The 14,739-nt window shown below is 42.4% G+C and overlaps 1 protein-coding gene and 1 long non-coding RNA gene across 9 annotated transcripts in view; one reads left to right on the top strand and one right to left on the bottom strand.

Annotated features, from left to right (window-relative positions):
- Positions 1-14,739, bottom strand: part of cftr (CF transmembrane conductance regulator) — a 96,518-nt gene that overhangs the window by 52,877 nt on the left and 28,902 nt on the right. For both annotated transcript variants that reach the window (XM_062043010.1, XM_062043009.1), the window contains exons 7-11: positions 12,944-13,069; positions 12,616-12,862; positions 12,452-12,544; positions 8,279-8,449; positions 8,021-8,212 (exon numbers count right to left, since the gene is read on the bottom strand). In XM_062043010.1, the coding sequence (XP_061898994.1) occupies positions 8,021-8,212; positions 8,279-8,449; positions 12,452-12,544; positions 12,616-12,862; positions 12,944-13,069 (829 nt within the window). The remainder of the gene's footprint in view (positions 1-8,020; positions 8,213-8,278; positions 8,450-12,451; positions 12,545-12,615; positions 12,863-12,943; positions 13,070-14,739) is intronic.
- Positions 1-14,739, top strand: part of LOC133646997 (uncharacterized) — a 42,657-nt gene that overhangs the window by 12,920 nt on the left and 14,998 nt on the right. For 3 of the 7 annotated variants that reach the window (XR_009825404.1, XR_009825402.1, XR_009825406.1), the window contains exons 4-5: positions 8,073-8,368; positions 12,575-13,027. This is a non-coding gene — a long non-coding RNA (uncharacterized LOC133646997). Of the gene's footprint in view, positions 1-7,993; positions 8,369-12,574; positions 13,028-14,739 lie in introns of those variants that run through there. The other 4 variants (XR_009825407.1, XR_009825405.1, XR_009825403.1 and 1 more) reach the window with 4 other exon arrangements.

Below are 14,739 nucleotides of genomic sequence, written 5' to 3' on the forward strand. Positions count from 1 at the left end.
CACTTCAACTTAAAGACAGCGTAAGTCCATTTCAGACGGTTATTAATATTGTTTTTCATAGCTACCATTGCTTTCTGTTTGACTCATTTCACTTGATCAAACCTTTTCTAACATTCCACATGACCAAATAATACAAGTATGTTTGATTCCTGTTGATATCGTATTGGATCAATATTGGTATTGGCCAATACTTAAAGCTCCAAATATTGAAAGTGAAAAAGTTGCATTGGGACACCTGTAGTTATTAATGCACAGGTGGTGCTGTGGGTGTGGCTCAGCAGGTCCAGGCAACCTTCACTGAAATGAAGGTTGACTGTTTTTCTTACATGAGGACCAACTTCTCGGAAGACCAACTGAACAGTCCCTGAGAATACAATGACCCGCAGCTACAGTTATTTCCTGCTCTCTAGTAACACTGGAGGTCTCACCCTCTGAGCGGGAAGGTAGCAGCTTACATGAAATAACAACATTGTGCGAGACGCGAGCACAACAATGGCGTGCACGTGTCTCGCAGCCATGTGGACATTGCACGCCATCTCTGTTTGCTGTGGCAACATGCGCTGTTTGGGCCACAACACCCAAAGGTGCACTCTGTGACGCCACACATGTCACCCACCCCTCACTTCAATATGTCCAAACTTTCTATCAAGAAGTGAGTTGCCCCGCCCACTTTGTCCAAATCTCACAAACTTGTCCCAACCGTTTGTGCTGCAAACATTTTTGGTCTTTTAAAAATTTTTAAGTTATCGTTTTCTTTCTTTTGTTAACGTGTATGTTAATAACATGTTACTAACATGTTAACATGTTAGTAACATGTTAATAACATGTTAATAATCATACTGTAACTAGACCCCCAAATATTTCAAAATATTTCCAAACTTGTCCCAATCGTTTCTGTTGCAAACATTTTTGGTTTAACTATTATAGTTTTTAAGCTGATAATGTTGTATCTTTTTTTATTTTTAACGTGTATTTAACATGTTAATAATCATAACTACTCCCCAAATAATTAAAAATCTTTCCAAACTTGTCCCAATCGTTTGTGCTGCAAACATTTTTGGTCGATTATAGTTTTTAAGTTAATAACATTTTATGTTGTTTTTTATTGTTATTAACGTATATTTAACATGTTAATAATCATAACTACACCCCCAAATATTTCTAAATCTTTCCAAACTTGTCCTAATCGTTCGTGCTGCAAACATTTTTGGGTGTAACTAGTATAGTTTTTAAGTTAATAACGTTTCATGTTGTTTTTTGATTGTTATTAACATGTAATTAACATATTAATAATCATAACACACCTACATAAATCAAAATCTTTCCAAACGTGTCCTAATCGTTTGTGCTGCAAACATTTTTGGTCTAACTATTATAGTTTTTAAGTTATTAACATTTGATATTGTTTTTTTAATCGTTATTACCGTGTATTCAACATGTTAATAATCATAATTACACCCCCAAATATTTCAACATCTTTCCAAACTTGTCCCAATCGTTGGTGCTATGAACATCTTTGGTCCAACTATTATAGTTTTTAAGTCATTAACATTTTATGTTGTTGTTTTTTTAAATTGTAATTAACATGTTAATAATCATAACTAGACCCCCCAAAAATTAAAAAATCTCCCAAACTTTTCCCAATCGTTTGTGCTGCAAACATTTTTGGTCTATTATACTTTTGAAGTTAGCAACGTTTAATTTTTTTTTATTGTTATTAACGTGTATGTTAACATGTTAATAATCATAACTATACCCCCAAATATTTCAAAATCTTTACAAACTTGTCCCAATTGTTTGTGCTGTTACAGTCTTTGAGTTATTTACATGTTATGTTTTTTATGTTATTATTGTGTATTTAATAGGGGTGTCAAAAAAAAAAAATTGAATCAATTGCAATTCTTATTTGTAACAAATCTTAAGCGTGTCAAAAACATAAAAAATCGATTAAAAAAAAAAAAAAGTGTTCTTTCTTTTCTTGTTTTAATCTGTCCTGTCCAGCCACTCAGACAAATCATATTGTTGATGTAGATGATCTATATGTGCCATACACATTGACTTTAGAAAAGAGAAGTGTTGGATACTTCTCTTGTTGCCTTATTTGTATTTGACTTTATTAAATGTATGAGAGTAGAATTTTATTCAACAAAACCAGTTTTATTTTAAGTTATATAGAAATTGATCACGGCTGTTTATCTAATTCATAGAGGAATGTAGACAAATATAGAACTGGCACCCAGTGTTATTAAAAAGTATTGATTTTGAATCGAGAATCAATTCTGAATTGAATCCTTACACCGAAGAATCAAATTGAACCGTGCGGTCACCAAAGATTCACACAGCCCTATTATTTTACATCTTATTAATCATAACTAGGACCCCCAACGTTGTCCAAATCTCCCCACTATTATAGTTTTTATGTTATTAACATTTCACGGAGCTGGTTGTTAGTAATAATTCTTGGATAACTTGAAACATAATAGTTAGACCCAAAATGCTAGCAGCACAAACTAATAAGACACGTTTGGTGGGATTATGACGAGGTGGGGTGATGAAATATTATTTTTAATGATATAATCTTGACACATTTGGTCACATCCTCTGTCTTGGCTCGCTAAAAGTGCAGCCTGGACGTCTCTGTGCTACGCTGTCACGTCCATTATGGACAAGCAACGGGATCATGTTGCATCCCGGTGACATAATGCGCGGTAACCATGGCAACAGAGTGGCGCTGATTCTGCTGGGGGGCCCTCACTCAACACTCGGGCTTATGAGACTCTGTGTTGGAGGGTAACTGTGGTCCCAGGAAAGGAGAGCTTTCTTGATGCCTCACAGACACTCACAACATGTCCTAGCTAGAAACACCACCTAACTGGACATACACTCCCATCATGTCCTAGCTAGAAACACCACCTAACTCGTCTGACACTCCCATCATGTCCTAGCTAGAAACGCCACCCAACTGGACATACACTCCCATCATGTCCTAACTAGAAACACCACCTAACTGGACATACACTCCCATCATGTCCTAACTAGAAACACCACCTAACTGGACATACACTCCCATCATGTCCTAACTAAAAACACCACCTAACTGGACATACACTCCCATCATGTCCTAGCTAGAAACGCCACCTAACTGGACATACACTCCCATCATGTCCTAGCTAGAAACTCCATCTAACTGGACATACACTCCCATCATGTCCTAGCTAGAAACACCACCTAACTCGTCTGACACTCCCATCATGTCCTAGCTAGAAACGCCACCCAACTGGACATACACTCCCATCATGTCCTAACTAGAAACACCACCTAACTGGACATACACTCCCATCATGTCCTAACTAGAAACACCACCTAACTGGACATACACTCCCATCATGTCCTAACTAAAAACACCACCTAACTGGACATACACTCCCATCATGTCCTAGCTAGAAACGCCACCTAACTGGACATACACTCCCATCATGTCCTAGCTAGAAACTCCATCTAACTGGACATACACTCCCATCATGTCCTAGCTAGCAACACCACCTAACTCGTCTGACACTCCCATCATGTCCTAGCTAGAAACGCCACCCAACTGGACATACACTCCCATCATGTCCTAACTAGAAACACCACCTAACTGGACATACACTCCCATCATGTCCTAGCTAGAAACACCACCTAACTCGTCTGACACTCCCATCATGTCCTAGCTAGAAACACCACCTAACTGGACATACACTCCCATCATGTCCTAGCTAGAAACACCACCTAACTCGTCTGACACTCCCATCATGTCCTAGCTAGAAACGCCACCCAACTGGACATACACTCCCATCATGTCCTAACTAGAAACACCACCTAACTGGACATACACTCCCATCATGTCCTAACTAGAAACACCACCTAACTGGACATACACTCCCATCATGTCCTAACTAAAAACACCACCTAACTGGACATACACTCCCATCATGTCCTAGCTAGAAACACCACCTAACTGGACATACACTCCCATCATGTCCTAACTAAAAACACCACCTAACTGGACATACACTCCCATCATGTCCTAGCTAGAAACGCCACCTAACTGGACATACACTCCCATCATGTCCTAGCTAGAAACTCCACCTAACTGGACATACACTCCCATCATGTCCTAGCTAGAAACACCACCTAACTGGACATACACTCCCATCATGTCCTAGCTAGAAACTCCATCTAACTGGACATTCACTCCCATCATGTCCTAGCTAGAAACACCACCTAACTGGACAGACACTCCCAACATGTCCTAACTAAAAACATCACCTAACTGGACATACACTCCCACCATGTCCTAACTAGAAACACCACCTAACTGGACATACACTCCCATCATGTCCTAACTAAAAACACCACCTAACTGGACATACACTCCCATCATGTCCTAGCTAGAAACGCCACCTAACTGGACATACACTCCCATCATGTCCTAGCTAGAAACACCACCTAACTGGACATACACTCCCATCATGTCCTAACTAGAAACACCACCTAACTGGACATACACTCCCATCATGTCCTAGCTAGAAATGCCACTTAACTGGACATGCACTCCCATCATGTCCTAGCCAGAAACACCACCTAACTGGACAGACACTCCCATCATGTCCTAGCTAGAAACACCACCTAACTGGACATACACTCCCATCATGTCCTAACTAGAAACACCACCTAACTGGACATACACTCCCATCATGTCCTAGCTAGAAACACCACCTAACTGGACATTCACTCCCATCATGTCCTAGCTAGAAACACCACCTAACTGGACGGACACTCCAAACAAGTCCTAGCTAGAAACACCACCTAACTGGACAGACACTCCCATCATGTCCTAACTAGACACACCACCTAACTGGTCTGACACTCCCATCAGGTCCTAGTCAGAAACACCACCAAACTGGACAGACACTCCCATCATGTCCTAACTAGACACACCACCTAACTGGACAGACACTCCCATCAGGTCCTAGCCAGAAACACCACCAAACTGGACATACACTCCCATCATGTCCTAGCTAGAAACGCCACCTAACTGGACATACACTCCCATCATGTCCTAGCTAGAAACTCCACCTAACTGGACATTCACTCCGATCATATCCTAGCTAGAAACGCCACCTAACTGGACGAACACTCCCAACAAGTCCTAGCTAGAAACACCACCTAACTGGACATACACTCCCATCATGTCCTAGCTAGAAATGCCACTTAACTGGACATGCACTCCCATCATGTCCTAGCCAGAAACACCACCTAACTGGACAGACACTCCCATCATGTCCTAGCCAGAAACACCACCTAACTGGACAGACACTCCCATCATGTCCTAACTAGAAACACCACCTAACTGGACATACACTCCCATCATGTCCTAGCTAGAAACACCACCTAACTGGACATTCACTCCCATCATGTCCTAGCTAGAAACACCACCTAACTGGAAGGACACTCCAAACAAGTCCTAGCTAGAAACACCACCTAACTGGACAGACACTCCCATCATGTCCTAACTAGACACACCACCTAACTGGTCTGACACTCCCATCAGGTCCTAGTCAGAAACACCACCAAACTGGACAGACACTCCCATCATGTCCTAACTAGACACACCACCTAAATGGACAGACACTCCCATCAGGTCCTAGCCAGAAACACCACCAAACTGGACAGACACTCCCATCATGTCCTAACTAGACACACCACCTAACTGGACATACACTCCCATCATGTCCTAACTAGACACACCACCTAACTGGACAGACACTCCCATCATGTCCTAACTAGACACACCACCTAACTGGACATACACTCCCATCATGTCCTAGCTAGAAACACCACCTAACTGGACATTCACTCCCATCATGTCCTAGCTAGAAACACCACCTAACTGGACGGACACTCCAAACAAGTCCTAGCTAGAAACTCCACCTAACTGGACATTCACTCCGATCATGTCCTAGCTAGAAACGCCACCTAACTGGACATGCACTCCCATCATGTCCTAGCCAGAAACACCACCTAACTGGACAGACACTCCCATCATGTCCTAGCTAGAAACACCACCTAACTGGACATACACTCCCATCATGTCCTAACTAGAAACACCACCTAACTGGACATACACTCCCATCATGTCCTAGCTAGAAACACCACCTAACTGGACATTCACTCCCATCATGTCCTAGCTAGAAACACCACCTAACTGGACGGACACTCCAAACAAGTCCTAGCTAGAAACACCACCTAACTGGACAGACACTCCCATCATGTCCTAACTAGACACACCACCTAACTGGTCTGACACTCCCATCAGGTCCTAGTCAGAAACACCACCAAACTGGACAGACACTCCCATCATGTCCTAACTAGACACACCACCTAACTGGTCTGACACTCCCATCAGGTCCTAGTCAGAAACACCACCAAACTGGACAGACACTCCCATCATGTCCTAACTAGACACACCACCTAACTGGACAGACACTCCCATCAGGTCCTAGCCAGAAACACCACCAAACTGGACAGACACTCCCATCATGTCCTAGCTAGAAACACCACCTAACTGGTCTGACACTCCCATCATGTCCTAGCTAGCAACACCACCTAACTGGACAGACACTCCCGTCATGTTCTAGCTAGAAACTCCACCTAACTGGACGGACACTCCCAACAAGTCCTAGCTAGAAACACCACCTAACTGGACAGACACTCCCATCATGTCCTAACTAGACACACCACCTAACTGGTCTGACACTCCCATTATGTCCTAGCCAGAAACACCACCTAACTGGACAGACACTCCCATCAGGTCCTAGCCAGAAACACCACCTAACTGGACAGACACTCCCATCATGTCCTAGCTAGAAACACCACCTAACTGGTCTGACACTCCCATCATGTCCTAGCTAGCAACACCACCTAACTGGACAGACACTCCCGTCATGTTCTAGCTAGAAACTCCACCTAACTGGACGGACACTCCCAACAAGTCCTAGCTAGAAACACCACCTAACTGGACAGACACTCCCATCATGTCCTAACTAGACACACCACCTAACTGGTCTGACACTCCCATCATGTCCTAGCTAGCAACACCACCTAACTGGACAGACACTCCCGTCATGTTCTAGCTAGAAACTCCACCTAACTGGACGGACACTCCCAACAAGTCCTAGCTAGAAACACCACCTAACTGGACAGACACTCCCATCATGTCCTAACTAGACACACCACCTAACTGGTCTGACACTCCCCATATGTCCTAGCCAGAAACACCACCTACTGGACAGACACTCCCATCATGTCCTAACTAGACACACCACCTAACTGGACAGACACTCCCATCATGTCCTAACTAGACACACCACCTAAGTGGTCTGACACTCCCCATATGTCCTAGCCAGAAACACCACCTACTGGACAGACACTCCCATCATGTCCTAACTAGAAACACCACCTAACTGGACAGACACTCCCATCATGTCCTAACTAGACACACCACCTAACTGGACAGACACTCCCAACATGGTCTAACTAAAAACACCACCTAACTGGACAGACACTTCCATCAGGTCCTAGCCAGAAACACCACCAAACTGGACAGACACTCCCATCATGTCCTAGCTAGAAACACCACCAAACTGGTCTGACACTCCCATCAGGTCCTAGCCAGAAACACCACCAAACTGGACAGACACTCCCATCATGTCCTAACTAGACACACCACCTAACTGGACAGACACTCCCATCAGGTCCTAGCCAGAAACACCACCAAACTGGACAGACACTCCCATTATGTCTGAGTTAGGAAAACAACCCTGCCAGTTATGTTTCATAGCCACCACCTTTCGTAATAGAAATCAATACAAAACGACCCACAAATGAAACACTCACAGCATGCTTACACAAGCTCATTTGCATACTTAATGTTTTTCTTTTGTGGAGAACTCTGAAGGAGCCACACAGATGGACTCACCTCCTCTAGCTGGCAGGCCTTGATGACTGAAGTGTAGCGGTACTCGTCGTAGGTGAGTCCAAACAGGATGTTGTCCCGTATGGTGCCCGGCATGATCCAGGAAGTCTGCGAGGAGAACGACACGCGACCGCTATGTCGGATTTTCCCCTCGGACGGCACCAGCTCTCCCAGAATCATCATTAGCAGAGAGCTCTGCAGGGAAAGATGGTGCCTTTCAAGATGGCCGTCGGCAGCGGCGCCCCTCCAGGACAGACGTACCTTCCCAGAGCCCGTGGATCCCGCCACCGCCAGCATCTGGCCCTGCTCCAGGCAGAGGCTGATGTTCTTCAGGACAGGTGTGACGTACAGGTTGGTGAAAAAGAGGCCGTTGTTGGCGTGACCGTTGGCTTTGTTCTCCTGCTTGATCTTCTCAAAGAGCTCGCCGATGCCCTGCAAAGTAGACACTTCATTAGGTACACCCATTTCAAGCGCAGACACACATTGTAGAGGGCGACAGAACAGAAACACTGATGGTTAGCCAGTGGGCGGGGCCCTGTAAAAGGTGGGGAAAAAGTGGACGCCGGAGGACAAGGTGGAGGGGTGTTGAGGATGACCAAAAAAAGCTGATCTCAGACTAGGCTCCTATAAGGTGGGGCTCAGTCTGGGGCCAGGAAAAAAAATTGATAGCCCCGATTAGCACATATACACATGTTACGACACGAGACTTGCAACTGGAAGGGGAGGAAATTGGGGGGGGGCTTCTGGCACTGCTGCAGCCATCCGTTGCACCTCAAGGGGGTACCCTTTTCAGGCGAGGACATCGACGATATCAACCTACTTTTGATTCTTCAAACGATCTTTTATGTTGACTTAACACAATATAGAACAATACACATCATGCCTATTTATATTTAAATCTGTGTTATTGTTGTCATGTTCTTTAAGAAAAATATTTCAATGAATAATAATTGAATATTTTTTCAATGAAATACAGAAAAGCTATTTTCAATAGAGATGTCCGATAATGTTTTTTTTTGCCGATATCCGATATTCCGATATTGTCCAACTCTTAATTACCGATTCCAATATCAACCGATACCGGTATATACAGTCGTGGAATTAACACATTATTATGCCTAATTTTGTTGTGATGCCCCGCTGGATGCATTAAACAATGTAACAAGGTTTTCCAAAATAAATCAACTCAAGTTATGGAAAAAAATGCCAACATGGCACTGCCATACTTATTATTGAAGTCACAAAGTGCTTTTTTTTTTTTAACATTCCTCAAAACAGCAGCTTGGAATTTGGGACATGCTCTCCCTGAGAGAGCATGAGGAGGTTGAGGTGGTTGCAAGGGGTTCTGGGTATTTGTTCTGTTGTGTTTATGTTGTGTTACGGTGCGGATGTTCTCCCGAAATGTGTTTGTCATTCTTGTTTGGTGTGGGTTCACAGTGTGGCGCATATTTGTAACAGTGTTAAAGTTGTTTATACGGCCACCCTCAGTGTGACCTGTATGGCTGTTGACCAAGTATGCCTTGCATTCACTTGTGTGTGTGAAAAGCCGTCGATATTATGTGACTGGACCGGCACGCAAAGGCAGTGCCTTTAAGGTTTATTGGCGCTCTGTACTTCTCCCTACGTCCGTGTACACAGCGGCGTTTTAAAAAGTCATAAATTCTACTTTTTGAAACCGATACCGACAACTTCCGATGTTACATTTTAAAGCATTTATTGGCCGATAATATCGGGCTGCCGATAAAATCTCTAATTTTGAATATTTCAATCTGTACTGTATTATTTGAAAAAACATTCTAAAATGTATAGTTCTACTTGTATTTTGTTTAAATGTAATGAATAGGATTTTATTTTATAATAAAGGCTCGCCCGACTGCCGATACTCTCTGCAGCTGAGTAAATATATATATGAAGAAGTACTACAGTAAGTATACGATATAATAATAGATACTGTATGTTTATTATTATGCTTGCACGAGTGAGCTGCATCATACCGTCTTATTACATAACTGTTTTGAATATTTTACATTTTAAGGACAATTTAATCTAATCCAATCCAATCCACTTTATTTATATAGCACATTTAAACAACAAGAATGTTTCCAAAGTGCTGCACATTCATGTTAAAAACAATATTAAAAACAATATTATGCTCCACCAATGACTGAATAAAAACAAAAAATAAATAAATAATGACATTTTATCATAAAAAAATTGAAAATAACATTGTTGATCTTGTGTGATTTGAATTAAATATTTCAATTAAGTTAGTATGTGTGTGCAAGGTAGAAACTTTAATCTAGTGTCCATTGAAAGGCATCTGTTTTTTAACTGAAAAAAGTAACAGGAAAAAGTAACATTTCACAAACAATATTAAACTGGAGTAATGTCGGGTTTTTTTCCAGTCAGTAAACGCACCCCCAGTTTTAAAATGCCAAACAAAGAACTCTAAGCAGTCACTGCTTTCCCACTTTAGACATACAAAGAAGTGTTAGGCCTATTACAAATGTCAACAAAATCAGTTCCAAAAAAACCTTTACCTTTTTTTTTTTTACAAATATATTTAAAATATTATTATAGTCATATTTTAGGTATGAAATGTGATTTTTAGGAGGAAAAAACTGTTTGTCACGGTGTTACAAAACTCATTAAAAAAAAACTTTACTCTCCTAATTTAGTGATTTAGTGACAGCAAGAATGTATTTCTTGTAATGTTACAATTCCTTTCTGGTAAAGACTTTGCGATGTTATTCTTGTAACTTTACGACCTTTTTTTTGTTCACTTTCTGACTTTTTTCATCATGCTTCTCGTCTTCACAGCAAAGTGAATGAAAAAGATACAAAGATGTTTATGGATATGGAATCCGGTTAGAATAGTGTGGTGGAGTTAATTGGCAGTGATTAAGTAAGCCCGCGAAGCACCAGTGTTCACGTGAGAACAGTACTCGGTGTGTTTAGGAACATATTGCTGTGAGAAAGCCCAACGTTCTCACTATGGTCTCGTTTCATTTGGGAACAACAATGGCCGCCTCAAAGAGTCAAGTCTTTTGCTTAATTATTGACCTGAGGGGTTTTACGGGTCACCGTGCTGCAAACGGCGCGCCTTACTGCTGTCTTGTCATTGTAATGAGCTGACGTAGATGCTGTCCGCTGTAAAGAAAGGCGGCGGCCCTCCCATTCATCTGCAAATGGCACATTCCAGTAAGTGGCAAAGAAGAGAGCGAAATCCAAATCTGTAAATGGTAAATAAAAACAGAATACAAGGATTTGCAAATCCTTTTCAACTTATATTCAATTCAACACTGCAAAGACAAGATACTTAACGTTCGAACTGGTAAACTTAAATTTTTTTGCAAATATTAGCTCATTTGGAATTTGATGCCTGCAACATGTTTCAAATAAGCTGGCACAAGTGGCAAAAAAGACTGAGAAAGTTGAGGAATGCTCATCAAACACCTATTTGGAACATCCCACAGGTGAACAGGCCAATTGGGAACAGGTGGGTGCCATGATTGGGTATAAAAGCAGCATCCAGCTCAGTCATTCACAAACAAGAATGGGGCGAGGGTCACCACTTTGTGAACAAATTGGTGAGCAAATTGTCCAACAGTTTAAGAACAACATTTCTCAACCAGCTATTGCAAGGAATTTAGGGATTTCACCATCTACGGTCCGTAATATCAAAAAGTTCAGAGAATCTGGAGAAATCACTGCAACCTGTGACCTTGGATCCCTCAGGCGGTACTGCATCAAAAAGCGACATCAGTGTGTAAAGGATATCACCACATGGGCTCAGGAACACTTCAGAAAACCCCTGTCAGTAACTACAGTTTGTCGCTACATCTGTAAGTGCAAGTAAAACTCTACTATGCAAAGCGAAACACCCAGAAACGACTGATGCAAAGTAGTAAAGTGTTCTGTGGTCTGACGAGTCCACACTTCAAACTGTTTTTGGAAACTGTGGACGTTGTGTCCTCCGGACCAAAGAGGAAAAGAACCATCCAGATTGTTAAAGGCGCAAAGTTCAAAAGCCAGCATCTGTGATGGTATGGGGGTGTATTAGTGCCCAAGACATGGGTAACTTACACATCTGTGAAGGCACCATTAATGCTGAAAGGTACACAAAGGCCATGTAACACAGTGGTAAAAATGCCCCTGTGACAACTTTTTTGCAATGTGTGGCTGCCATTAAATTATAAGTTAATAATTATTTGAAAAAAAAAATGAAGTTTTTCAGTGTGAACATTAAATATCTTGTCTTTGCAGTCTATTTAATTGAATATAAGTTGAAAAGGATTTGCAAATCATTGTATTTTGTTTTTATTTACCATTTACGCAACGTGCCAACTTCACTGGTTTTGGGTTTTGTACATACAATTATTATTCTACTTTATGCACTTTACATACGTGTCGTCATACTCCTGCACCTCTCACCTCATCCCAGGATGCAGAGACGTTGATGAGCTCCAGTTCTGTGGTGGTCAGGTTGTAGTCCAGAACGCTGTACTCCTCCTTCATCAAGAACTCCTGAACATACATACATTTGTATTTTGACAGGAAGCTGCCGGACGAGGCGGTATTGCGCTCCCGTGACCCACCTCTATCTTCTTGACCAGCGCCAGCGTGTCGTACCACATCTGGATGGATCCCGGCAGCTGCCGCGTCAGCGTCATGCGCAGCACCATGCAGTAGGAGGCGGTGGTGAAGATACGGCGCAGGATGATGCCTTTGCTGAGCGCGTGCGGCACAATGGCCGACACCACCACCAAGATGGCGGAGAAGAAGTAGGCGGCGCTGTAGAAGTAACGCAAGGATCCGATCTTCCTGGTCAGGGTCATCTCATCCCTGAAGAGAAGGAGCGAAGGTCACGGTCAGACTTTTTCATTTGGGCTAGCCATGTTAGCATGATGCTAATGATGTCTTTACTGTCTGATGTTCTTGATGATGGTCTCCATCACGTCCTCCCAGCCGTACGCCTTCACTGAGTGGATGTTCTCCACAATCTCTGAGGTGAGAGCCAAGCGGCGGCTGATCATCCCCGCACGCTTCACTCTTTTTCACCGCAGGAGGAAAGTTTGACATTAACGAGCAATTGTGGCATTTGTCTCGCCCGCATTATTCATGAGATTTATTATTAGCTATATAATTAATTTGCTGAGTCAGCTGAATTACAAAGCAAAGATACATGGTACCAACGTTCCCTCCAAGGTGCGCGCCTGTGCAATTGCGCACTGCTCAAGCGTCCTCTGCGCACGGCAAATCTATGCCACGCACAAAATCAAATAAAAAAATAAGCGCATAACAATTTTCGACACACGGACACGACAGAGAAAACAGTTTTCGTCATCATTGTTCAAATATTGTAACGTCTGTCGAGACGCTTTGAGGACATGAATTCCATCGATCACTTTACTGAGCAAAACTCTTTATTGTCGGCCATAAACACATCACCAAAATATTAGTACAAAAAAGATGATATCTAGCAAAACTGGTCATTTTCTGCAGTACAAACCAGATCAAAAGCAACTTTGTTATATCAACAGCAGCCGCTCGCTCTTTCTCACTTGCGCCAACACATGCACATATGGCACTTAGCCAGTGATGCGTTTACAGCCACACAAAAAGTCGGACAACTCCAACACCACACATAAAGTGTCATTCCAGGTCGTTACACTATGATTTACCAATCAAATGTGTGCTTATTCTTGTCATTTATTAGGAATCTTAATTTTTAAATATCAATCATGAAATGCTGTTAGTATATTAAATAAATACTAATAAAAATATATTTTTTACAAACAGGAAGTTGCAGGAATGTACACATGATCCCCTGCTTACATCTCATTGTGCAACATGTGGATGTTTTAATGGGAACTAAATGCAATGTCTGAAAGGGGTATAAATTATTTCCAAAGCAGGACCTCCATCCAGACAAACAATACAAGTACACAGTTCATGAAAAACAATATTTTTTGTTATTGTCATTGTAAGTGGGCCTAAACACTTATATTAGAAAATAACCTCATGGGAACGACTGCTGTCATTTGATTATAATAATAAGAGAATGTTGTCTGTCTATCTGTGTTGGCCCTGCGATGAGGTGGGGACTTGTCCAGGGTGTACACGGCCATCCGCCCGAATGCAGCTGAGATAGGCTCCAGCACCCCCCGCGACCCGAAAGGGACAAGCGGTAGAAAATGGATGGATGGAGATTGAACTTGTTATTTAGTCAGGTTTGGGACAGGTGTGCTGCTGGTGTAGCCACAGTGTGCTTGTCTGATGTTGCTCACATGGGCTCCACTGAATGCTCAGGGAGTTTTTGCGTTTTCTCACACACATGAAAAATTAGAGGGAACATTGCATGGTACCATCTTTTTCAGGGGTGTCCCCATTTGATATCGATATCAGTCCTAAAAACACAGGTATCAGACTTCATGGGCCTGCTCCAAAAACACTTGATATAAGAACTCGGTTACAAGCTATCTGTTCCACTTTCGCTAACACCGCTACTTAGCAGACAAGACCGGGGTATTCAACTTAATGGTAAAGACTGCTTCCTGACGACGGCAACACGCCGAGGAAAAACTCAAATCAACCTCTAAAGGCCTTAGTGGCCACATGCGTGGACAGCACCTTTGAGCTCTTATTTCCAAAATTGTGTACACTACTGAATTGAGGTCTTATGCCGACATATGGACACTTATACTGCTATCTGGTGGTGT

This window comes from Entelurus aequoreus, linkage group LG03 (assembly GCF_033978785.1).
Source record: "Entelurus aequoreus isolate RoL-2023_Sb linkage group LG03, RoL_Eaeq_v1.1, whole genome shotgun sequence".
Classification (NCBI taxonomy): domain Eukaryota; kingdom Metazoa; phylum Chordata; class Actinopteri; order Syngnathiformes; family Syngnathidae; genus Entelurus; species Entelurus aequoreus.